General features: G+C 43.7%; 1 protein-coding gene across 1 annotated transcript in view; it reads left to right on the forward strand.

Annotated features, from left to right (window-relative positions):
• Positions 1-27,846, forward strand: part of WRNIP1 (WRN helicase interacting protein 1) — a 158,666-nt gene that overhangs the window by 39,681 nt on the left and 91,139 nt on the right. The window contains exon 2 of the mRNA XM_073550151.1: positions 24,465-24,656. Within this exon, the coding sequence (XP_073406252.1) occupies positions 24,465-24,656 (192 nt within the window). The remainder of the gene's footprint in view (positions 1-24,464; positions 24,657-27,846) is intronic.

Below are 27,846 nucleotides of genomic sequence, written 5' to 3' on the forward strand. Positions count from 1 at the left end.
GTGTCAATACTTATGACCATGTGATATTTCAGTTTTTCTTTTTTAATAAATTTGCAAACATTTCTGTTTTTTCAGTCAAGATGGGGTGCAAAGTGTCCATTGATGAGGAAAAAATGAACTTTTTTGAATTTACCTAATGGCTGCAATGAAACACAGTGAAAAATTTAAAAGGGTCTGACTACTTTCCGTACCCACTGTATCTCTGTGTATTTTGCAGAGACACATGTAAAAACACAGACGTGCATAGCAGCACAAGTTATAATGGGTACGTGTGGTGTTAGTGAAAAATATTGGTGTCACATGTACTGGAAACATGGACATGTGGGAGGCCTAAGGGCTCATTCAGTTTGATTTTTCCACAAGTCAGAAAAACAGACTAGTTATTCTGGTCAGAGTTTGTTCAAAGTTTGGTCAGAGTGTCATCCGCTTTTCTCGTATGTGGAGAAATGAAAAAGATTTCTCCCACCTTCTCCTTTTTGACACTGAAAATTGTACTGCACAGATGTTTTTTTTTCCAATCCATTGACTGGCATTGCTGATTTTGATTCAACATGTCAAAAGAAAATCGGACCTGTCTCTGCAATTTTCTGCATATATTAATGGATTCCTAGACTACCGCAGATATGAGTGATATCCTTGAACATCACGGATAGCGCTCGTATGTGAAAATTGGATGTCTGAGCTGTAATTGTGCTAAAATTTGCAACAGCAATAAGTGGGCCAAACCTATGCTTGGTCATAGGTGGTATGGATTTTGATTTCTGGTGCATAGACTGTGTGATGCAAGTTTAGTATATGAATTGATTTTTTTTTTTTTTTTTTTTAAATATTCAAAAACTTCATTACAAGACAATAGGATTTTTCTCCCTGTGTTATTTATCTTGTTGAGAATCTACATCTCCTCAAGATATATAGACATGCTGCGGTCTATAAAGACGCGCCACATGTCCGGTTACGCAGGTCTGCCTCCTGCGTCTTTGTACGCATAGTGGATATTGGATTTCATAAAATCTCTTCCACTATGCTGTAACATCTGGACACTGTGGATTGGATGCTGCGGCTGTACACAGCGTCCAATCCGCAGCAAATCCTGACCGACCGTGGAAACATACCCTTAGGGTGTGTGCACACGCTGCGTTTTTTTTCTGCATATAAAACCGCTTCGCTTGGCAGAAACAGCAGGGTAAAACGCATGCAGTTTTCCCTGCGGATTCCTATATTTTGTCCAGCGGAATTGATGCAGATTCTATTGTGGTTTGGGCTGTGCGGATGAGAGAGAGAGAGATTTTTTTTGTATGTTCTTCCGGGAACGAAAACTGCAGCTGCGGTTCCGCAAAAAAGAAGTGACATGCTGCAGAAAATAAACCGCAGCAAATCTGCGCGGAAATTTCCGCAGCATGTGCACAGCGGATTTGGTTTTCCATAGGTTTACATGGTACTGTAAGCCGCAAGGAAAACTGCTGGGGATCCGCAGGGCCAAAACCGCTGCGGATCCGCAGCAAAAACCGCAACATGTGCACAAACCCTTAGATTTCAGCTACTATTTGTCACATTTCTGTTGCACATTATCGTACGTTTTACACTGTGTTTGACCATGCCTCTATTTGCTAAGCATCATCCACTTTGCTACTTGCAGCATTTTTACACAAATAACCCTTGCACCAATCTGATGATTTTGTAGCTCCAGAAAACTGGCACAGGAGAAATTATACATTCTTGAAATTATCAGATGTGTGTTTGAATGTGTGTTCTTGGCTTTATGTCTAGTTAAGTGGTTGTTTTTATTAATGTGATATGTCCAGTTCAAATATGTCATTACTTTTTTAATTTTTTTACAAAATTTGTGACCTGTTGACAGGAATATTTTATTTAGCCAGTAGAGGGCACTCTAAGACTTTTAACTGAAATTTTCTTGAAATAGTATTTAAAGGGACTGTCCATCTTTGAGTGCAGGTTTTTTTTTTTCTTATATGCATACAATTTTGGCTACAATTATTTTTGTAATTGGATTTCTTTAAAATTTGTGCATTGTTTGCCTTTTATAGCCTTTATATAATAATATAATACATTTTATTTCTATAGCGCCAACATATTCCGCAGCACTTTACATTTCAGAGGGGATTTGTACAGACGATAGACATCACAACATAACAATAATAACATAGATTATAACAAATACCAAGAGGAATGAGGGCCCTGCTCGCAAGCTTACAGTCTATGAGGAAAGAGGTAGACACGAAAGGTGGGTGGTAACAATTGCCCTGATTGTTTGGACCAGTCATAATGTTAAGTGTGTAACAGTACAGACACAGAGGGCTAATGGATGCATAAAGCATGTGGGAACATGATGCGGGGAACCTGGTTATGGTAAAACTTTTGACTGTGCCACCCAGGGATATATTAGGTTAATGTGCTAAGGCGGTAGGCCAGTTGAATAAATGCGTTTTCAGGGCACGCTTAAAATTGTTGGGATTGGGGACTAATCGTATTGACCTGGGAGGTGCATTCCAAAGAATTGGCGCAGCACGTGTAAAGTCTTGGAGACGGGAGTGGGAGGTTCTGATTATTGAGGATGCTAACCTCAGGTCATCAGCAGAATGGAGGGCACGGGTAGGGTGGTATACTGAAACAAGGGAGGAGATGTAGGGTGGTGCTGAGCCATGGAGGGCTTTGTGGGTGAGGGTAATAATTTGTACTGGATTCTGGAGTGGATGGGTAGCCAGTGTAATGACTGGCACAAGGTAGAGGCATCGGTGTAATGATTGGCGAGGAATATGATCCTGGCTGCAGCATTCAAGACAGATTGGAGAGGGGAGAGGTTGGTAAGAGGGAGACCGATTAGAAGAGAGTTACAATAATCTAGACGAGAATGAATAAGAGAAACAGAGTTTTTGCGTAGTCAAAAGTAAGAAAAGGTCAAATTCTAGAAATGTTTTTGAGGTGCAGATGACAAGAGCGAGCCAGTGATTGAATGTGGGTGGCAAAGGAAAGCTCGGAGTCAAGTATGACCCCAAGACAGCGGGCATGTTGCTGGGGAGTAATAGTGGAACCACACACGGAAATGGAAATGTCGGGTATAGGTACATTAGTAGAGGGAGGAAACAAGGAGTTCAGTCTTTGACAGATTTAGTTTCAGATATAGTGAGGACATGATGTTAGACACAGCGTTTAGACAGTCGCCGGTGTTTTCTAGAAAGGCTGGCGTGATATCAGGAGAAGAAGCGTATAATTGGGTGTCACCAGCATAGAGATGGTACTGGAAACCAAATCTACTGATTGTTTTGACCAATAGGGGCAGTGTACAAGGAGAAGAGGAGGGTGCCTAGAACCGATCCTTGAGGAACCCCAACAGTAAGGGGAAGGTGAGAGGAGGAGGAACCGGCAAAAGATACAGTAAAGGAGCGGTCAGAGAGTTAGGAGGAGAACCAGGAGAGAACGGTGTCCTTGAGGCCAATGGAACGGAGCATAGTGAGGAGGAGCTGATGATCCACAGTGTCGAATGCTGCAGAGAGATCCAAGAGAATTAGCATGGAGTAATGACCATTTGATTTAGCTGTTAGTAGATCATTAGAGACTTTAGTGAGGGCAGTTTCAGTAGAGTGTAAAGAGCGGAAACCGTATTGAGAGGGTCGAGAAGAGAGTTATCAAAGAGATAGCGGATAAGACAGGAGTGGACCAGGCGTTCCAGGAGTTTAGAGATGAAGGGAAGATTAGAGACAGGTCTATATTTAGTGGCACAGTTTTGGTCGAGGGATGGTTTTTTAAGTAGTGGATGTATGATGGCATGCTTAAATGAGGAGGGAAAGATACCAGAAGAGAGAGAGAGGTTAAATATTTTAATTAAGTGAGGGGTGACAGCAGGGGAAAGGGACTGGAGGAGATGTGATGGAAATGGGTCACTGGTGCAAGTGGTTGGGTGAGAAGATGCAAGGAGCCTGTTTACTTCTTCTTCTGTGACTGGTTCAAAATCAGAGAGTGAGCTAGATGCAATGGGGGAGGGAGGACAGTGCATGGTATGAGGTGATTGGGAGATAATTTCCTGTCAGATGTGGTCAGTTTTTTCTTTGAAGTAATTTATATCACAGTGGACATTGGCCACAAGTTTGTAACTTATCTGTCTCTTTCTGATCTTTTCTAAGCTGATTTATGACCACAGACTCCATCAAAGTTGAGTATGCAGGGAAATTAAGAGCTTGTGAAAGCAAAATGGTGCCAATATTTTTAGGAAAACGCAAAAATGCTTTTTAGCCCCAAATACATTCATTTACAGCACCACTCATAGTTATCTAGGTTCATCAAGCTAAACGTTACTCCACCAAATAAACATTTTGTCCCACAATTATCTGTAAACCAAAGTATTATTTGCACTGAGAAAATCAACCAGCCCTTTTTTTTAAAAAAGATGTTACATTGTCTGCCATTACTACCTCTTATGGTGGGGCATTTCACATCCTGACTGCTCTAACTGTAAAGAACCCTTTCTTATTTAGATGCTGGGGTCGCCTTTCTTCCACTCGTAACGAGTGCCCCCTGGTCCTTAGTATGGTTTTGGAAGGAATAAGTTATGTGCCAGTCCTTTGTACTGGCTATGCATATATTTATACAGTTGTGCTCAAAAGTTTACATACTACGGAATAATTTTTGCTTTCTTGGCCTCTTTTTTTGAGAATTTGAATGATCACACCAAAACTTTTTCTCCCCTCATGTTTAGTGGTTGGGTGAAGCGATTTGTTGTCAAGCTACTGCGTTTTCTTTTTTTTATCATAATGACAACCCTAAACATCCAAATGACCCTGGTCAAAAGATTACATACCCCATTTCTTAATACAGTGTATTACCCCCTGTAACATCAATGACAGCTTGAAGTCTTTTGTGGTAGTTGTGGATGAGGTTCTTTATTTTCTCAGTTGGTAAAGCTGCCCACTCTGCTTGGCAAAAAGCCTCCAGTTCCTGTAAATTCCTGGGCTGTCTAGCATGAACTGCGCTATTGAAATCTCCCCAGAGTGGCTAAATGATATTGAGGTCATGACACTGAGATGACCACTCAGGGCTGCCACCAGGAATTTCAGGGCCCCATACAGGCAAAATTTTCGGGTCCGACACCAAAGATGATGAAAAAAATGAAGTTGAGAAGTGAAGATGAATGCCTGAGATGCAGTAGAGAAGAAGCTGACCTATTACATATGTTTTGGTCATGCCCCAAGCTTGGAGGGCTATGGGAGGATGTGGATAAATAGTTTGGAGAGGTCCTTAATGTAAATTTGGACATGAAACCAAAAACATGTATCCTGGGATATCTGGGGGATTGTGGTATTAATGCATCCGTTCAATTGGGAATAGGCAAAATTTTGTATCATAAAAGAAAGTGTATTGCAAGGCAATAGCTCTCGTGCAGTCCGCCTGGGATTGAACAGATAATTTAAGGCTTGAATAACATTATTCTAATGGAGAAAAAGATATCTATTAAGAGAGGTGCTGATAAGAAATTTGGTGAACAATGGGGAAAATGGATCTAATGTACACGGGTTGTTTCAGAGGCTCTTGCTGGAAGCTGCCCGGTTAGCAGAAGCAAAAAAAGGGGGGGAGCAGCCTGTCTCAGCCAGTCCGGTCCCCACCTCTTTGCTTCTGCTCTCTGGGCCCCTTACACTAGTAAGGGCAGTAATGCCCTGATGTCGGCCCTGTGGCCACTCCAGAACCTTCACTTTGTTCTGCTGTAGCCAATGACAGGTCGACTTTGTCTTGTATTTTGGATCGTTGTCGTGTTGGAACGTCCCAAGTATGCCCCATACGCAGCTTCCGGGCTGATGATTGCAAATTTGCCTCCAGTATTTGCTGATAACATGCTGCATTCAGCTTTCCTTCAACTTTGACCAAGTTTCCTGTGCCTTTTTAGCTCACATATCTCCAAAACATCAGCGATCCACCTCTGTGCTTTACAGTAGGAATGGTGTTCCTTTCATCATAGGCCTTGTTGACCTCTTTCCAAATGTAACGTTTATGGTTGTGGCCAGAAAGTTCAATTTTGGTCTCATCACTCCAAATTACCTTGTTACAGAAGTTTTGAGGCTTGCTGTTTTGCATATTGTAGGTGAGATGCTTTGTGGCATTTGCACAGTAATGGCTTTCTTCTGGCGACTTGACCATGCAGCCCATTTTTCTTCAAGTGCCTCCTTATTGTGCATCTTGTAACAGCCACACCGCTAGTTTTCAGAGAGTCCAGTATTTCAGCTGATGTTATTTGTGGGTTTTTCTTTACATCCCAAACAATTTTCCTGGCAGTTATGGACGAAATTTTTGTTGGTCTACATGACAGTGGTTTTCTTTTTACAGAGCCCCTGATTTTCCATTTGTTCATCTCAGTTTAAATGCTGCTGACTAGCATTATCTTTTTTGGATATCTTTTTGTATCCCTTTTCCAGTAGATCAATTGACAATTCTTTTGCTTTCCCTATGACTCACAATCCAGAAACATCAGTGGCTGGATTAAGGATGCAAGAGGCTGGATGAAGGATGCAAGAGTCTGTATGGATTCCAGAAGCTCACTAAGCTATTTGCATACACACTGATTTCAAGCAAACAGGTGAGGATGTTACCTTTAGTAGCCATTCAAACCCATTTGTGTCAACTTCTGTATATGTTATTAGGCCAAAATCACCAGGGTATGTGGACTTTTGATCAGGGTCATTTGGATGTTTTGAGTTGTCATAATATTTTAAAGAGAGAAAACACAGTAGTTTGACAATAAATGGCTTAACCCAACCACTATCCGTGAGTGGAGAAAAATTTTTGGTGTTATCACTCATATAGACTGCGTAGACCCATGTGTCTTAAACAGTGCCTTTCCCCCTCCCTCAAATCCTCTCAATGAAACACAGACAGGCCTAGGTGGGTTGAAATAGGTCGGTCACAGTTTATTAATTACATAGGCAGAGAAAGGTAATTACACTTCATAACGTCTCATCGCCGTAGGCCCTGTCCCCCACCGACATGCGAGCCAGCCGGCGAGCAGTCACAAACCTTTGCCTTACCCTACGACTTTGCCACGGAGGATCATGTGTATGACCTACACAGGACTCCGACCCCCACCCAACAACCTTAGTGCCTGCTCGACTGCGTCGTGCAAGCCGAATAAACATATGTCGAGCCCAATGTCCGTAAGGTGAACTCCAGCTGATCTTAATATTGCCACATTATCTCCTTCCAGCTGGTGGTGGCGAACCATAATGCCATATTTTCCTTTTATAAACTTTACCATTCGTGCCTTGATCTTTCTTCTTGAATGCTCTATGGCTCTATGCCCCTTACTCTGTGCCAGACAGCTCGTGGCACTATTTTCGTCCTCACCAATACCATATATGGTAACATGCAGGTAAAACACTCTGTCTGTTGACATCACCGTACTGAGTTCAGCACTTTTCCTTTTAACAAGGTCATTTCCACCAGCATATAACACCAAAATAACCAGCGGTTTGGCTGTCTTAACGATTTTTAACATTTCCGGGAAAATCTGTTGCCATTGTAGCCCTCTGACACCTCTCCATTTGAACGCTATATCTGAGAAGCCTAGATTCTTTCCTCCCGGCCAAATTTCGGCCCGTTTTTCCGCCCAATAGACATAGGAGTGTCCTAATACCCAAACTGTGGGCTTACCGACACCTGAAAGATACAAAGTGTGTTACTTAAGCAAATCAGGTCTTGTATATCTTGCGAAACATGCGGATTTCCAACGGCCTATTCGCTGCACTACTGATACTCCTGCCTTAGCTGCTTCTGTTGCCGCCCTGATACGGAAACAATGTGTCCCGTATTCCTTAGGATCCGCGCCGTTTTTTTCTAAGCACTACTGAAACTGATACTTGGTGAGAGGGGACCCGTCCGTATGGGAGGGAAAAAAAATCTGCTAGTGTGTCTTAAATCTGCATACTGGGCATATTGGGCATACTGGGCCATCTGATGAATTAACTAGGACCCACATGCCCCTGCCGGTGGGATCGCATTTGGACTTCCGCACCCGGATTCGCAGAGCGTCGTTGCATATGACTATGTTGTCAATGATCAAACCGCCTTCTGACGCTGTTTTGACCGCGGCAACAATTCACTAACACGTAATGCACCGAAAAATGCGATAGCAAAAGCTGCAGATAGGGACGACTCATATTGCGACTTGCACACTGCTGCGGAGCTTGCTATAATATTGTGCAATAGTTTTAGTGATATAGGGAGATGACATTCCTGACTCTGTTGAAGCCTCTTCCAGCCATTGATAATTTTTCTAATGAAAAAGACTTTAGTAACGTCATACCACCCCATCATTTGGAAGAAAAAGGCTACTGCTGATAACTGCTGTTGCGCTGATTTACCTGAGACGCCTTTTTTCCCTGAGTCGATTAAAAAATTCCACCGACACATTGCATCTCGCACGGTCGCATTTCTTGACTGGTCAACCGTGAACTAGTGACCACCACTCTTCCCACGCCTTACCGTAGACCTGCCAGGTAGCCGATGCAACCGAAGCGCGGATTAACGGCATCAATGATTGGCCACTGGATCCCAATGAGATGGGGGACACTGGACACTTGACGGGAATGCATTGGGGAGAAGCGCTGTGAAAGTCTGCCAATCAGAAGATAATAATGAGTTAATAATATTAGCATCTACGTCCGTTTTAACTGTGGCTTGACACCAAATGTTGTGTTTCAGGCATAGTAGAGTTAGTCGACGTAGAAAGGCGAATAAGGGTGGGGAGGTGAATGACATCTTGTTTAGGCAGTTTCTGCGGAGTAATTAGTGGTCAATAGCATTAGACGTAACCACACATCAGTCGCTTTCACTCTCCAACCTAGATCGAGCTGTAGGGCAAACCCCCTGCGAAACTCCTCATCATACCTCCACCAGGCTGAACCTCCGTGGGATTTGTAGGAATTATATATTAGTTCTTGATAAATAAATAATTCCGAACAGCATTCTGGATGCTTCTGACCCATAATACAGCCCATGACCGAGAAGGCCTGTAGCCAATTATTCAAAGTTTGTTGTTATGATTGGGTCACCGAGGAGGAAAACAAGACCAAGCTAAGCCACAGAAAACCAGAGAGGTTGGTAACTAAGCGGATTGCAGACCCCTGATCCTATCCACACAACTAGCAGTAGCCGTGGAGCGTACCTACGATGATTCTAGACGCCTCAACACAGCCGGAGGACTAAATAAGCCTAAAGCAAGAAAAGGGGAAATCTAAACTGCCCCTGAGCAGACCCCAAAGGAATAGACAGCCCCCAAACATATATTGTCGGTGAGACAAGATGAAAGCACAAACACAGGTAGGAAAATAGGCTGAGCAAACGATGGGGCCCACACTAACTAGAAAGGACAGGAAAGGAAAGATGCTGTCTGCAATCACGCCAAAAAACCCTGCAAAAATGCCCAACACTTCTGATATTAAAAAACCCCTGAAGTCACTAGACTTCACCTACTATATCAGCACTCTGGCATATTCTGAAAACAGAGCAAAAAGAGGCCAATCTAATAAGGGACAAAAAGCAACCTGGCACAAACAGTAACATAAGGATGGAAATTCAGCACAGCCCCAGCCGGGGCTGGCTGAGCACACAAAACTGAATAGAAAAAACAAATCAAATGTGAACAATAGCAAAGAACACTTAGCTTGAGAATGCAAGGACTGTGGAAACTAAGACCTCAGGAGGCAGGACAGAGGGAGTCGGCTGTCTTAAATCCAGTCAGAGACTCCAGATGTCCAATCGTCGTCCTCATTATCAGGTGGCAGGTCTCTGTTAATTAGATCAGCTTCATTACCTCCTGCAACCACCAGAGGGAGCCCGGAAAGAGAACTCGCAACTCCTCTATCAATACAACCAGCTCCACCACCCTCACCAGCAACCAGAGGTAGACCAGAAAGTGAATTCACAACAGTTTGTGCTATTTTAGGCCTGTTTCTATCAGATAACCTTTCGCTTGTCCTTCTTTCTTTATCTACGCTCTGTTGATCCGCTGATAATAATGACCATATCTCCACGTAATCATTGTTCCATATCCTCTGTCTAGTGTCTTCGTCAAGGGTCAGCCGGAGGTGGAAAGAGAGAGGGGGCTGACCCTTGGATCCTGGATCAAACCCTTGTAGGTGTGGCCGGGTGCCCCTTCCCCCTTAACCCCATTGGTCATTTGGGCATCCCACTTAATGCACCACTTGGGGGGAGTAGAAGGAAGGGGGAATTGGCACTAAAATATGTTCCCTCTGGTTTTAGTTTTAAGGGGCTCCACAGTCAGAGCTACCTTCCTGAATTAGTACTGTGCCTACCATTCTCTGAAAAAAGGCCAAGAAAGCAAAAATTCTGCCAGGGTATGTAAACTTTTGAGCACAACTGTACATAAGTAGACCATGTACACTGGAAAATAGATAATGAAACAATGCTTCTAGGGGGAGTACAGCTAATTCATATAGCTGAAACTTCTACCTTGTAATATTGCACGTATTACAAATTTTAACATATGTGACCCACATTATGGACTTGTTATGAACAATATAAGGCTGAGTTCACACGTGGCGTTTTTTTCGCGTTTCCGCGGCGGTTTTAATCGTGCGATTTTTGCCGCGAAAAATAAGCATCCCATGCATTCCTATGGGATTCCGCAATGCTGTGCTAATGCTGCGGTTTTTACCGCGGCGGAATCGTTTTGCGGTAAAAAACGCAGCATGCTCATTAATTTGCGGAATCGCGGCGATCCCGCACCCATAGGAATGCATTGTTCCGCTTACTTCCCGCATGTGGCTGTGCACACCATGCGGAAAGTAAGCAGAACAATTGCGGATGGTACCCACGGTCCGGAAGAGAGGAGACTGTCCTCCGGGCTTTGGGTACCATATCCCTGTAAAAAATAGAATTTAAAATAAAAAATATTGTTATTCTTACCTTCCGGCGTCCCGCGCAGCATTCCCGCCTCTCTCCACGCTCCCGGTCCCAGTAAGCCTTTGCGAAAATGCCCGCGATGGCGTCCGTTCTCGCGGGATCGCGAAGTCTCGCGGTCATTCGCGCGACGTCATCGCGAATTACCGTGAGACATCGCGATCCCGCGAGAACAGACGTGATCGCGGGCATTTTCGCAAAGGATTACTGGGAACGGCTGCGCGGGACGTCGGAAGGTAAGAATAACACCATTTTTTATTTTTTTTTGCATTTTATCTTTTACTACTGATGCCTCATAGGCGGCCTCAGTAGTAAAAAGTTGGTCACACTCATCAAACACTATGTTTGACGAGTGTGACCAACCTGTCAGTCAGTTCTCCAAGCGATGCTACAGATCGCTTGGAAAACGGTAGCATTTTGCAAGCTAATTACGCTTGCAAAATGCTAGTTTTTCCGCGGGAAAATCGCGGGAATTTAAAATGCGATTTTTCCCGCGGAATGGAATTCCGGAATTCTCGCGGTAATTTCCGCGAGAGTTCCGGTACGTGTGCACTTAGCCTAAGGAAACACCATCATCTGTAACCAGAATGTGTTCAGTTCTAAATTGTAACCTGTTTAGGTGAACATGCCATAAATTCGGAGTAAATCCTGGCCTAAGAAGCGCAAGTGGAAAGTGAGCAAGTAGAAATATTTTTATTATGTGCCAGCATATAAAAATTTATTTTATCATATTGTGTAGGATACTTTATAGCTCTATATAGTGGAGGATACTTGTGAACGTTTATCCTAACATTTAGAGTGCATTTTGATGATATGTTAGACCAGGTTTAACACACTTTTTTTTTTTCTCCCCTAAAACTGGGAATAGATCCAAATAGAGAAGTGTGAAGCCTCATTTTATACCATCTCACTTTTTCATTCAGTGAGCACACATTGCTGAATTTATCCAGAGCATAGTTTTGAAAAACCTGCAGGTGAATCCTATCAGCATGATACTCTAGTGAAGTGATTGTGTTATACTGTTTTTTTCCATCTCTCTTGGCAAGTGTAGTATTTAGTTCAAATGTGAAATGAGTAACTCCAGAAAGCCTTCCATGGTGAGAGAGTAGTGTCCTTTGCCATTTAGCAAATAAAGTGCCAATAAGAAATTGTGCAATGTACCCATCCCCAGCTGCTTCTTTCATGTCAACCACCCATACATTCCTTTGGTTCATCAAATCGTTTTTGAGCTTGAGAGGACTCATGATGATGAGAAACACGGGGTCCCACGTAACCCAGATTAAACAAAGACATGTGGTAGAGTCTGCTGTGAGGGCATACAGGAGATCGTATGAAAACATACAAGGGATGATAGAGTATCACTTTAGACTTCACACTTGTATTGTAACCCTGATCGGATGTAAGCAGTGTTGCTGTTGTTTGTAATTTTGGAGACATGTACTGTTCTTTTCACAGTACATATATCATAAATGTTATCTTTGCATTCCAGCTATGATTACTGTAATTATATTGGAAGGTAAAATATCATCCAGTTCGTGGGCTGACTTCTCCAGTGGTGGGATAGACACCTTTTAGATGAAAAACAAACAGACATGCTGCCAAGTTGAATCTACAGAATTTAATTAAGTGTGAAATGAATTTAATTATACAGTTCAGCTTGGAAATGTAAAATATTCAGATTTTGATTTGCTATAAAACAGTTTTTATATTAGGTTGTGTTCACACACAGCGGTTTTTTAGCGGTTTTCCCTATAAAACCGCTATAAAACCACTAAAAATAAGCTTCCCAGTCATTTCTATGCATTTTGCACTTTTTGTGCATATTGATGCGTTTTTTACCGTGAAAAAACCGCATTGCGGTAAAAAACACAGCATGCTCATTAATTTTGCGGAATTTTCAGCGTTTCTGGCTAGTTCAATGCGTTTTGAAAACGCGCTGAAAAAAAACTCGCAAAAAACGCACAGCAAAAAAAGCGTGGTTTCTGGGAAGGGAGTCAGGTTTTCTAGCAGATATTTTCTGCTACGTGTGCACTTAAGCTGGAGTCACACATAGCAATCTCGCTAGCGAGATCGCTTCTGAGTCACAACTTTTGTGACGTACCAGCGAGATCGCTGTGTGTGACAGCGATCAGCGAGCGGCCCCCCTGCCGGTATCGCTGATCGCTGTAAGAAACCTCTGGACATTTTTTTGGTCGCTGGTCTCCCGCTGGCCAGCACGCATCGCTGCGTGTGACAGGCGGGAGACCAGCGATCAGCTGTAAAAAATAGAATTAAAATAAAAATATTGTTATTCTCACCTTCCGACGTCCCGCGCAGCCTTCCTCTCTCCATGCTCCGGTCCCAGTGATCCTTTGCACGAATGACCGCGAGACTTCGTGCTCCCGCGAGACCGTGACTCTCGCGGTCATTCTCGCAAAGGATTACTGGGACCGGAGCGTGGAGAGAGGAATGCTGCGCGGGATGTCGGAAGGTGAGAATAACAATATTTTTTATTTTAATTCTATTTTTTACAGGGATGGCAAGCGATGCCGGGCGCTCGGCATCGCTGTTCTGATCGCTGGTGAAGCTGTCTGTGTGACAGCTCACCAGCGATCACACAGCGACTTACCAGCGATCCTGACACCTTGATATCGGTGTCGGTATCGCTGGTAAGTCGCTATGTGTGACTCCAGCTTTAGCCTTAATTTGGATTGTTGTAAAAAAATGCACAAGACTTATCTGCATCCACTTCTTGAGGACTTGCCCATTTTGTGATTTTGCAACACAGCATTTATAAAAACATTTAATGTTACATTTTAGGAGTCAAGTTATGTTTTTTTTCTTCATTGACATAGGTGAAAGAGGGTGTGAGGACAAAGCATTGTATCTTAATTAACCAGAAGTCTATTTTCAGCAAGCCAGAAAGAATACTCTGTATAAGAAATATGTATATGTTGATTTTTGAATGTACAGTATGTTTCTTTCTGGTTGGTCAAGAAAACAGACTTTTGTTTGTGTCAATTGCAGTTTCTTATTAAATTGTAATACATTTTTTCAATTTTTACAGGACAATAAAAAGTAGCAATTTTACATTTTTGACTATTATTTATAGGTTGTCAGCCAATATTATTGTATAATAATACTTTAACTTTTGGTTAAACATTTTCAAGTATATAAAGTGTAAAAGCTCAATAATTCTTAATGAACCAAAAAAATGTTTATTACATATAAAGATAAAAATTGTACAAAATACAAAAATATATAAACCAGAAAATACGAAAAATTGTATGTGAGGCAGCCAACATTAAAACACTACACCGCAGGGTAAATAGGCTAGCAAACTACAAAAAATAGTTGTGGAGGGATATTGTCTAGTATATATAATGACCACCTGCTTCGTGCATATATATGAAAGTACAATGCAAGTGTATAAAAATGAAAAAAAAAAAATAAAACACGAAAAACCTAATAGCCAGGCAGTGGGTTATAGAGCATAAAAGCTCATATTGTTCATATACCTAGGAAGAAGAGTATGCTCACTCAAAAGTGGACAGTAAGTATAATGATTTAGCTGATAGCTGATAAAACCGCTAGAGCACCAAAGCAGAACATGATGGCAATAAATATCTATATACCCAAGTGTGGGGTAACGCCAGGAATTTCTCAGCTAAATCATTTTACTTACCGTCTGCTTTCGAGTTAGCATACTCCCTTTTTCTAGGAATATGAACAGGTTGTTATTATCTATGATCTGTTATACACTGTAACCTATTGCCAGGCTATTAGTTTTTTTGTGTGGTTTTTGCATTTTTCTACATTTGCTTTGGACCTTCATATATATATGCACTAAGCAGCTGGTCATTATATATACTATTAAATATACTATTCATTATCCATAAGCAACCATTTTTTTGTAGTTTGCTAGCCTTTTTACTGTGGTGGAGCATTTGAATTTTGGCTGCTTCACATACTGTTTTTACATTTTTCTGAATTATGTACTTTTGTATTTTGTACGATTTTTATTTTTATATGTAATAAACATTTATTTGGTTCATTATGCATTATTTTGTTTTGTTTGTCTTCATACCTACAGATGCAGAACCTTTCATAGTGTTAGTTTAGATGATACATTTTTTCATATAAATAATTTTGATTAATTATATTAGTATAAATTTTGAACCTTGACCAATTTTTTTTTTGTATTGGGGTTCCCTTTTAATGCAGTTTATTTTTTTATATCATTGTTAATAAGTATATTTTGTTCTGCTATATTTTGAGGCATTGTTTTGGATATGTTTTAGCCTGTGTTTGGTTTGGGATTTCCTCTCTTAGGCTATGTGCCCACATTGCATTTTTAAGCGTTTCTGCCGCGTTTTTGCTGCAGCGGAAACTCTTAAAAAACGCATTCCCATGCAATCCTATGGGATTCCGCAGTTGCTGTGTCAATGCTGCGGAATTCCGCCTCCATAGGATTGCATTGAAACGCTCACTTTACGCATGTGGCTATGCCCACCATGCGTAAAGTGAGCGCTTCATGTGCGGATGGTACTCAAAGTCTGGAGGAGAGGAGACTCTCCTCCATACCCTGGATACCATATCCCTGTAAAAAATTAGAATTAAAATAAAAAATAGGGATATATTTACCTTCTGATGGTAAGGAGGACTCCACGGGCCGACAGAGGGTGAGTATATCCCTATTTTTTTAAATTATTTTTAACATTCTATTTTTTACTATTGATGCTGCATAGGCAGCTTCAATAGTAAAAAGTTGGTCACATTTGTCAAGCACTATTCATGACAAGTGTGACCAACCTGTCAATCACTTTTCCAAGCAATGCTTCAAATCGCTTGGAAAAGCGCTAGCATTTTGCAAGCTAAAATCGCTTGCAAAACGCTTGTGTTTTACTGGAAAACGCATGCGAATTCCACATGCGTTTTACCCGCGGCGGGGAGTTGCGGAAATGCTGCGGACAATTCCGCAGCATTTCTGCAACGTCGGCACATACCCTATGTCTTACAACATTTTGCATCTATATATCACCTTCTGTTTGGAAGGCATGCAACAGCAGAAGTAAGGCTAGTTTCACAATAGCGTTTATTCCATGCAGCGCACGGCGCCGCTAAGCCCCGCCCCCTGCCGGCTCCCTGCCCGCCCCGTCCGGTCATCGCCGCCTACTATCGCACATGGACGCATGTGATCTGCGCACCCTATCTTTAGCATAGGGTGCGCAGATCGTGCGCTGGCCGTGCGCAAGTAGGATTTTAGCGTGCGCTGCGCACTTTTGAAGGTGCGCCGAGCGCGCCAAAATGCAACATGCTGCGTTCGGCGCACACGGGCACACCTTCAAAAGTGCTCAGTCCGCGCTAAAATCCTACTAGCGCACGGCCAGCGCAAGATCTGCGCACCCTATGCTAAAGATAGGTTGCACAGATCGCATGCGTCCATGTGCGATAGTAGGCGGCGATGACCGGACGGGGCGGGCAGGGAGCCGGCAGGGGGCGGGGCTTAGCGGCGCCGTGCGCTGCATGGAATAAACGCTAGTGTGAAACTAGCCTAACTAACATTAGTTTGAGGCATGATCTGGCAGTGTCTGTGGTGTTCTACTAGTGTAAATTACACAACATGTGCTTAAAGATAATGTTAAGTTTATTTGGCCAACTTTCTTTTAACTGAACAAATTATATGTATGTGCTTTTATGTACTTGCCTACTAAAGTAGGTACAAAACATATTTAAATGATAGGTCTTAAATGTCTTATCGTCTGGGGTCCGACATACAGCACCCTAGCTGATTGCCCGTTATCGGTGGCCGCCAGCTGGACATACTCACTTGCTGAGCTTCTCAATCTACGTGTAGTGGCTGTTGCAGAGTACTCTTATTGATTGTAATAGGAAACATGTGCATTACCCTGCGGCAGCTGCTACTAGTAGAAGGAGTGGCTCGGCAAGTGAGTACTTTTGGCAGTCAAAGGAGCTCTCAATGCAAGAGAAACAGACCATCGTTATGATGAAAAAAAAAAAAGATATCCATCAGAGAGAGCAGAAATGTTAGGAGTGGCCAAATCTGTTCTGCCAAACAATGAGACTGGCACTGGTGAGCTTGAGAACTCTAAAAGACCTGTCCGTCCACAGAAGGCAAGAGTGGTAGATGAGAACAGAATTGTTTCCATAATAAAAAAACACTTCACAACATCCACCCAAGTGAAGAACACACTCCAGAAAGTAGGTGTTACAGTATCTAAGGCCACCATATACAGCTCTGGCAAAAATTGAGAGACCACTGCACAGTCTTATAAAAATCAGCTTCTCTACATATCTGACAGCCATTCCATTCCAGTGTCAGTTGAGTTCCAACCAGAGTACACCTCATTCTACTTAACGTGCTTCTGATTAGGTGATCACCTGAACAAAATCTTATTTAATGAAGGAAAGTATAAAAAACCCTGCTGTGGTGTTCACAATCCTCTTGCAATAGGACAAGCTGGATGGCAAAACAAGTGCTAGTAATATCCCAAAAGTAATAGGAATGAAAAAATAACTTTTAACCATGCCAAAGGAGTTGAAAAGTCTTGAGTGAGGAAAAGAAGAGCTCAATTCTGGCTTTACTAGCAGAGGGCTACAGTGAGCGTCATGTTGCCTCCATCCTTAAAATTTCTAAAACGGCAGTCCATTACAACAAGGTACAGCAGCAGACATTTGGGACAACAAAGTTACAGACCAGCAGAGGGCGAAAAAGACTATCCACTGACCGGGATGACCGTCATCTTATTCGAATGTCACTCAGCAACCGTTGGATGACATCAAGTGGCCTACAAAAGGAATGGCAAATGGCAGCTGGGGTGAAGTGCACGGCAAGAACAGTTCGTAACAGGCTCCTAGAGGCAGGGCTCAAGTCATGTAAAGCTGGAAAAAAACCTTTCATCAATGAGAAGCAATGGAGAGCCAGGCTGAAATTTGCCAAAGACCATAAGGATTGGACCATAGATGACTGGAGTAAGGTAATCTTCTCTGATGAGTCTAATTTTCAGCTTTGCCCAACACCTGGTTGTCGAATGGTTAGACAGAGACCTGAAGAGACGTACAAGCCACAGTGTCTTGCACCCACTGTGAAATTTGATGGAAGATCGGTGATGATCTGGGGATGCTTGAGCAAGGCTGGAATTGGGCAGGTTAATCTGTGCGAAGGACGTATGAATCAAGCCGCATATAAGGTGATCCTGGAAAAACAGTTGATTCCTTCTGCTCAGGCAATGTTCCCCAACTCTGAGGACTGTTTTTTTCCACCAGAACAATGCGCCTTGCCACACAGCTAGGTCAATGTGTGGATGCTTCAGCAAGGCTGGAATTGGTCAAGTTAATCTTTGCGAAGGAGGTATGAATCAAGCCGCATACAAGGTTATCCTGGAAAACAGTTGATTCCTTCTGCTCAGGCAATGTTCCCCAACTCTAAGAACTGTTTTGCGCCATGCCACACAGCTAGCTCAATCAAGTGTGTGGATGAAGGACCACCATATCAAATCCCTGTCATGGCCAGCCCAATCTCCAGACCTGAACCCTATTGAAAACCTCTGGAATGTAATCAAGAAGAAGATGGGTATTCACAAACCATCAAACAAAGAAGAACTGCATACATTTTTGTACCACAAGTGGCATAAGGTCACCCAAAAGCAGTGTGAAAGACTGATGGAAAGCATGCCAAGACCCATGAAAGCTGTTATTAATAATCATGGTTATTCCACAAAATATTGATTTCTGAACACTTCCTGAGTTAAAACATGAGTATTGTTTCTAAATGATTATGAACTTGTTTTCTTAGCATTAATTGAGGTCTGCAAGCACTGCTTTTTTTGTTCTTTTGACCATTTCTCATTTTCTGGAAATAAATACAAAATTTAGTGCTTGGAAATTCGAAGACATGGTGTCAGTAGTTTATAGAATAAAAGAGCAATTTACCGTATTTTTCACTTTGTAAGACGCACTTTTTTTCCCCCAAATTTGGGGGGAAAATAGGGGTGCGTCTTACAATGCAAACATACGTTTTTTTGTGCTGCCGCTGCGGTGTCCGATACTTGCCGCCACCGCGCTGGGTCCTCCGGGTGCTGCCGCCGCTTGGTCCCTCGGGTGCTGCCGCCGCCGCGCTGGGTCCCCCGGTGCCTGCCGCCGCCATCGGGCTCTGTGCCGTGCTGCTTGGGGGGGCTCTGCCGTTCCATCCATGCCTGTGCGGTGGCTTGCTTCCTGGAAAATGGCCGCCGCGCAAGCGCAGATGGAGATCTCGCATTGAAATCTCGGCAGGCACCGGGGGACCCAGCGCGGCGGCGGCAGCACCCGAGGGACCCAGTGCGGTGGCGGCAGCACCCGGAGGACCCAGCGCGGTGGCGGCAGCACCCCGGGACAGAGTGGGCGGCAGCACCCCGGGGACAGAGTGGGCGGCAGCACCCCGGGGACAGAGTGGGCGACAGCACCCCGGGGACAGACCGGTAAGCAATAAGACGCCTGGATTATAAGAAGCACCACCATTTTATTAAAAAAACATTTTTTTCCTATTTTTCTCCTCAAAATTTGGGGTGCGTCTTATAATCCGGAGCGTCTTATAAAGCGAAAAATACATTTACTCAAAAATTTACCTATAAAGAGAAAAATCAGACAAACCGAAAATTTTGCAGTGGTCTCTTTATTTTTGCCAGAGCTGTAGAGAGGACATCAGCCTTAAAAGTAGTTCAGATTAAATGCTGTAGATATAGTATATCTTGACTTCAGCAAAGCATTTGACAAAGTATCTCACACAATCCTTATTGAAAAAAATGGATAAGTGTGGAATGGACAAGGCAACTGTTATCTGCACAGTGAGTGGCCCCAATTATCCTGCACAGTGTGTGGCCCCAGATAATTCTGCACAGTGAGTGGCCCCAGATAATTCTGCACAGTGAGTGGCCCCAGATAATTCTGCACAGTGAGTGGCCCCAGATAATTCTGCACAGTGAGTGGCCCAGATAATTCTGCACAGTGAGTGGCCCCAGATAATTCTGCACAGTGAGTGGCCCCAGATAATTCTGCACAGTGAGTGGCCCCAGATAATGCTGCACAGTGAGTGGCCCCAGTTATGCTGGCACAGTGAGTGGCCCCAGTTATGCTGGCACAGTGAGTGGCCCCAGCTTTGCTGCACAGTGAGTGGCCCCAGCTTTGCTGCACAGTGAGTGGCCCCAGTTATCTGCACAGTGAGTGGCCCCAGTTATCTGCACAGTGAGTGGCCCCAGTTATCTGCACAGTGAGTGGCCCCAGTTATCTGCACAGTGAGTGGCCCCAGTTATCTGCACAGTGAGTGGCCCCAGTTATCTGCACAGTGAGTGGCCCCAGTTATCTGCACAGTGAGTGGCCCCAGTTATCTGCACAGTGAGTGGCCCCAGTTATCTGCACAGTGAGTGGCCCCAGATAATTCTGCACAGTGAGTGGCCCCAGATAATTCTGCACAGTGAGTGGCCCCAGATAATTCTGCACAGTGAGTGGCCCCAGATAATTCTGCACAATGAGTGGCCCCAGATAATTCTGCACAATGAGTGGCCCCAGTTATGCTGTACAGTGAGTGGCCCCAGTTATCTGTACAGTGAGTGGCCCCAGTTATCCTGCACAGTGTGTGGCCCCAGTTATCCTGCTGCACAGTGTGTGGCCCCAGTTATCCTGCTGCACAGTGTGTGGCCCCAGATAATGCTGCACAGTGAGTGGCCCCAGATAATGCTGCACAGTGTGTGGCCCCAGATAATGCTGCACAGTGTGTGGCCCCAGATAATGCTGCACAGTGTGTGGCCCCAGATAATGCTGCACAGTGAGTGGCCCCAGTTATCTGCACAGTTAGTGGCCCCCAGATAATGTTGCACAGTGTGTGGCCCCAGATAATGCTGCACAGTGAGTGGCCCCAGATAATGCTGAACAGTGAGTGGCCCCAGATAATGCTGCACAGTGAGTGGCCCCAGATAATGCTGCACAGTGAGTGGCCCCAGATAATGCTGCACAGTGAGTGGCCCCAGATAATGCTGCACAGTGAGTGGCCCCAGATAATGCTGCACAGTGAGTGGCCCCAGATAATGCTGCACAGTGAGTGGCCCCAGATAATGCTGCACAGTGAGTGGCCCCAGATAATGCTGCACAGTGAGTGGCCCCAGATAATGCTGCACAGTGAGTGGCCCCAGATAATGCTGCACAGTGAGTGGCCCCAGATAATGCTGCACAGTGAGTGGCCCCAGATAATGCTGCACAGTGAGTGGCCCCAGATAATGCTGCACAGTGAGTGGCCCCAGATATTGCTGCACAGTGAGTGGCCCCATCATATTGCTGCTGCCACTGCCTCCGTTACAAAAAAAAACTATACTCACCTTCGTCGCTGCCCCCTGCTCATCAGCGTTGCAGGCTCTGCAGTGACTGTGCAGGCAGAGGGCACGATCGCGCCCTCTGACCTGAATGTCACTGCAGAGGACACAAGACAGCAGAACGCAGGGACAGGTGACTATGCCTACCCCCCCGTTCATACTCACCCGGGCCTGGCGCTTGTCTCTGCAGCTCCCCTGCTTGTTCCATGTAGTCGGCGCTGCTCTCTTCCTGTTTAAGCGGTCACGTGGTACCGCTCATTAAATATGTGCATATTTAATGAGCGGGTACCATTTGACAGCTGAAGCAGGAAGAGAGCAGCACCGACAACATGGAACAAGCAGGGGAGCTGCAGAGAAGGGTGAGTATGATCTGACACCCCCAATCCCCCTCCCCCGCCGATCCCCCCCGTATATGACTCGTGTATAAGCTGAGAGGTGGACTTTCAGCCCCAAAAAATGAGCTGAAAATCTCGGCTTATACACGAGTATATACGGTAGGTTGTTGTCAGTGTTACGGTTCTTTTACACTTGCCGTGTTTTTGCGGCCCAAATAGATTTATAAGGGGTTGCAAAAATGGCCCGCAAAAATACATTGGAATGCCATATGGCCTTGAGGGCTGTATATACGGCCATGAAAAAATATTGAGCTTGCTTGATATTTTTCACGGCTCACGGACACAGCCGCAATACATTTCATTGGTACTGCAAAAACAACTATAGCTTGTTTTTGCAGTACACCGTATTTGCGAATTGCTGTATTTTTCCCACCAATTTGTTAAAACTGGGAAAAATGGCGATCCGAGAAGGTTTTTTGCGGCAATACGGCCCGCAAAAATGGGCCCCCAAAAAAACGGTAAGCTTAAAAGAAGCCTTATCCCTTCATCTTTTGTAAGAAGCGTGAACGTAATAAACCATTATATTGATGGGTAAAATCTGATGGGTTACACAATGCAGTAAGTCGATGCAGCATACTTGCCATGGTGCTCACTACCATCCTATGGTGAACCCTGATTGAGATTGACAGGTTTCCAATCTATTGGTAAATCATGCACTGGTGACAAGTAGATTGGCAAATGCATTTTCAGTACTGGAATATGAAATTGACTATAGAGATTCTGTTGTGCTGTATCTTGATCATGTAGCAGAGATAGAAAAGAGTAGGCAAGGGAGTTACCAGTAGGAGTACGAGGAGACATATTGAGGCAGAATGTGGGATGGGCCTCACTTCAGGGGAGCCTAGTCTGTTCACTCTCTAGCCAGCATGGTATAAGAGCAGGAAGAGCTGAGTTGATTGGTGTATAAATGTGTCTAAAACATTGTCACTTTTTTCTTATTAATTGAAAGTTCTGCTAATACTGGGCTTAAAGGTGAAGTCTGTGGTACTATTCAGGAAATGACACGATCTCTGTATAAGTGAACATGCAGAAATATTTGTGCATCCATGAATATGACCACCCATTTTACTACTAGGCTCAGAATGAGTAGGGATTTCAATGAATAAAATACAAGTAGAGTTGGTGCCAATTGATTTTGCAGTATCCTGTCTATAGGCCATATCAGTAATGTGTGGCGGCTGGACAGCCGTGAAAATTACCTCTTTTGACTATCAGTAGTGGCGTGATGTCATGTGTACATTGCACAAGGCTGGCAATTGAAAGAAAAGCCATGGAAGCTGTCAGGTAATAGGCGATTCTCATGACTTCCGTCAGGTTTCCACAGATTGATGAAGTGATCGATGGACTGGGTCCTGCGAAGTGATTCGCACCTAATGTAAGTACAAGTTATGTTGAATCTTTTCCTGCAAAACTATGTAACAGCATGCTTAGCTTCCCTGATAAATATAATGTTCATGGATTTGACTACATGCTCTTGTACCCTTTAGGCTGTGTGCCCACGTTGCATTTTTTATGCGTTTTCGCCATAGCGAAACGCTTAAAAAACACTAATAAAACGCATCCCCATGCAATCCTATGGGATTCCGCAGTTGCTGTGTCCATGCTGCGGATTTTACCGCTGCGGAATCGCATAGCGGTGAAATCCGCAGCTTGTTCATTATTTCTGCGGAATCGTGGCTATTCCGCCGCTGTAGGATTACATTGAAACGCTCACTTTACTCGTGTGGCTATGCCCACCATGCGTAAATTGAGCGCTTCATGTGCGGATGGTACCTAGGGTCTGGAGGAGAGGAGACTCTCCTCCAGGCCCTGGGTACCATATTCCTGTGAAAAATAGAATAAAAAAAAAATAGTGATATACTCACCTTCCGATGGCCCCCGGAGTCCTCCCGCCTCTCAGCCATGCTGCCAGCATCTTCCGTTCCCAGGGATGCATTGCGCGAATGACCTCTGATGACGTAGTGGTCTCGCACGATGCTACGTCATCAGAGGTCATTGTCGCAAGGCAGTGCCAATGAGGGGCGGGACAACTCCGGGGGCCGTCGGAGGGTAAGTATATCTGTTTATTTTTTTTTTAGTATTTTTAACATTCTATCTTTTACTACTGACATTTCCGCAGCATTTCTGCAACGTGGGCACATAGCCTTAATGCAATGAATTTCCTGCCTTCGTTGGTCATGCGCAGCCAGAGCATGTCACTTTGGGTTTCAGTAGAAGAAAGGAAGTAGGGAAATGTAAGAGCTTGTGGTCTGGTGGTCAAAGGCATGTTACTGCTGAGCTGTCTGTAGGGTTACTTTGCTGACACTGTTATTGGGGCACTGTGTTAGGGGCCGTAAAAGGGCTTTTTTAATGGAGGCAATATTCTAGCGCTATGATTTAGTGATGCCAGCAGTGGTAGAACTCTTCTGACATTATGTTCGCACTAGTGATTGCATCACTTTGCTAGTCCTATGTAAATGCACTTTTCTGGCACTGTTTTTTGTCACTAATGGGGACACTACGATTACCGGTTTAAAATGAGGACTTTGCTCACATATTGATGCGTTATTGTGGTCTAGCTTGACAAGTTTCTATTGCTTCATTTTTAATACAGTAGACACTTAATATTTTTGAGATTTTTTTTCTTCCTCAACAATGTTGCTGACCTTGATGTAAGGGATGTTATTTCTAAATTCAGTAGACATGCCAAGACACCTCTAAAAATCTCACAGAGGTAACTGAAATATTATCCTCTGTGTTGGTTAAATTTTAATCTTTTCAAAGCTTGTTTTATTTTATTATTTGTTGATGCTATGTTTTTATCTTTCAGACAACTTTAGCCCACATAATTGCCAAGAATACCAAAAAAAACAATACTCGTTTTGTAACACTGTCTGCAACAAGTGCCGGCACAAGTGATGTTCGAGAAGTCATTAAACAAGCCCAAAATGAGCGTAAACTGTTTAAAAGAAAAACTATACTTTTTGTGGATGAAATTCATCGCTTCAACAAGACCCAGCAGGTAAAATCACTGTGCAAATGTGACCTTTGTATGAACTGTTGGGTACTAACATATTGATAAGCTTTCTATAGGACAGGTCATCACCCCAATTGATTAGCTGATATCTGCTCCACAGCAGCCAGATATAAGCAATGTGTGTGGTGAAACAGAAGAGCAGCTTAGACCATTGTTTAGTGGCTGTTGCAGATTACTGGCAATGGCCACTAGGCCATGTATGGACCTGCTGCACCACCAACCCTCCATACATAGCTTATATCCATATGCTACTGGAGCAGATATGAGTTGATCAGATGGGGTGTCAGATGTCAGACACCTGCTGATTTTATATTTTTGTCCCGTCCTTTGGATATGCAATCAGCATGTTAATCCTGCAATAACTCCAATTGATTGGTTGTGATGTCAATTGTCATTTCCCTATTGACCTCTTATTGATGATTTATCCCCTGGATATGTTATTCCCCTTTAAGGCTATGGCCATAATGCTGCTAGAAACTGCAGCAACAGTTGCAGTTAAGCTTCGAGGCGGCCTGTGGGCAGGTCTCTTTTAGTTTCTCTGTCCTAGAGCACCAAGATAAGACTTTGCCTACAGTCCTGTTCCAGAGCATGAACATATCATTAACTGAAAACTTCTAACACTGATTACACAAGAACCACAAGACTGATTCCTTCACCCGAGGTATAATTTTAATTAGTGTAACAATGCCAACATGACAATGCCTGTAGTTTACTTAGCAAAATCCTTATGACAGGTTCACTTTAAACAAGCTCTTAATTTTGCAGGGAAACATCTATTTCACGTACAAAAAACGAATAGTTGTTACAATAGCTTTTGACTGCAGTGTGACTGCTGCAACTTATGAACGAAGACTTGATATACGTTATTTTTTCCACATTGTAAATGTGCCATTAGAGGGATATTCCTGTATTTCCAATTAATGAAAAAACATTAGGATGTCACATCACTTTAGTGGTGAAGGTCTGACCTCTGGGAACCCTTGATCCTGAGAATGCAGGAGCTGCATAGCTTTAGTTTTGCCTTTTCTTGGCTGTGTAAGGAACTGCAATTAGCATTATTTACTCAAGTGGTTTTATTTTGACCCCAATAAAATAATAAAGCTTATATTCGCCTCCTGTGCCAAAGCCGTTTCTGCGGTGTCAGCACTCGTTCTCCCAGGCTCCCATGCTGTTGTTGTAACACGTGATGCTGGCACCAAATCTGCGCTGGCGTCACTGTCCCTGCCTCCTGTCGAATTAAGCAGGTAGAGAAAGTTAAGGCTGTAGCTGCATCCCAGACTTCCGCTTCATGTTTATCCACCCCCAAACAGTGTCCGCAGCCGAAGGAATTATGACACACACCGGTCTCGGGGATAACAGTTGTTTTTACTTCAGCAGGAACGGGAATTATAACTTGGAACAAATAAGGAACAGTCTCTCATGGGTAGTCCATGGCAATTACAGTTCACACTTAGATGCTGAGATGTGATTGGGGTCTGGAGCTTGAAGAGCCCTGGACAATGTCTTTTGGTATTTTACAGAGGGAGGTAGACGCAGCAGTTAGAGGTTACAGATCTGTACTTGGGGTTATCTCCACAGTGTGTCACGGCACGTGCACAAGTACTTATAGGTGAATGTAGAAACTGATGAATCCTGTCATAAAGACTTTAGATGTGGTGAATCCTGTCAGCAATACTTTACATGTGGTGAATCCTGTCAGAAATAGAATGATGTCTCTACAGGTTAGAGGGAACTCAGGCTTTTAGGCCTGTAGGAGATCTTGAGGTAAAAACCTCCTCCACGTGTGTTCTGCTCTCCCTGAAGGCATCCCTCAGACTACCGAACATTCTAGACTTGCCTGGAAAAAACAGCGCCTCCTATTGACCATGTGACTAGGAGCTGGCCTGTTATGAATGAGTCACCGTAGGAGGCAAAAACAGAAATACTAGCTAAGTCCAGAAAACCAGAGAAGTTGGCAGCTATCGGATTGCAGACCCCTGAACCTATCAACAACAACTAGCAGTAGCAGTGGGGGTTCCTACGGTGCCCAGACCCCTCGATCACAGCCGGAGAACTAAATAGCCTAAAGACAGAAAGGGAAATCTAAACTACCCCAGAGCAGACCCCAAAGCAATAGGCATCCCCCAACATATAATGACGGTGAAGAAAGATGAAAAAACACTCACACAGATAGAAAGATAGGCTGAGCAAATGATGGGGCCCAAGCTAACTAAATAGGACAGGATAGAAAAAGCTGCTGTCTGCAATCTGCCAAAACCCTATCAAAACAAGAGCCAACAGACTGATAGGGAAAAAAAGCCCTGAAGACGCTAGGCTTCAAAAAGACTATATCAGTACTCAGGTATTTTCTGAAGACAGAGCAAAAAGGAATTCAGCTCACCCCAGCAGGGAATGGCAGAAATCCAGAAAAACAAGGCAAAACAAAACGAAAACACAAATGCAAAATGCAGAGCAGAAAACTTAGCTTTTGAGGAGCAGGAATCAGATTGGTCTCCTAGAATCCCTCTGAGAAATCACCAGCAAGGCAGTAGGGCGACGGCTGCCTTATATCCAGTCAGCAATTCCAGTCACCCAGTCATCATCATCCTGCTCAGGTGCTTGGTAATCAGCCTCACTACCTTCCTTCACCAGAAGAGGGAGTTAATCAGACCTCAATGGTGAAGGGGAAAATGAACTCACAACACTGGCCTTTAGGGGACCGAATTCACATCTCAGATCCTTACAAAACAATAATTCAGTCATTGTACACTTTCACCATTAGATGGCAACAGAACGCAGCAAATGAGAAATGTATTGCATTTAAAATGGAGGTGAGTAGAAATGGAGAATTACAGCTCACAAATAATGTAGAGGGCCAGTTAGAGAGTGAGCAGTAGTGTACAGATGCTACTCACAATTCAGTTTTACTTAAAGGGACAGACACACTCTGGACTGGGTCACTACACATGGGGAACAGCACCAGCATGGGAGGTGAGTATAGGCTTTATTATTTTATGAGGGCAAAAATTTTGATCAAGGAGGGGTTGTCCTAGTAGTGTACAAACTTCCTTTAAGGGAGTACAGTGGATGGAAATACATTTCTAAAAGGGAAGCTCCAAATAATGATATTGTGATAATTGGCAAGTAAATAGCGTTTTATCCTTGTTATTCTGTTATTCAGTTAAGGCTTCCCCAG

This window comes from Dendrobates tinctorius, unplaced genomic scaffold (genome assembly GCF_039654945.1).
Source record: "Dendrobates tinctorius isolate UK_male_01 unplaced genomic scaffold, ASM3965494v1 ptg000163l, whole genome shotgun sequence".
Taxonomy (NCBI): Eukaryota; Metazoa; Chordata; class Amphibia; order Anura; family Dendrobatidae; genus Dendrobates; species Dendrobates tinctorius.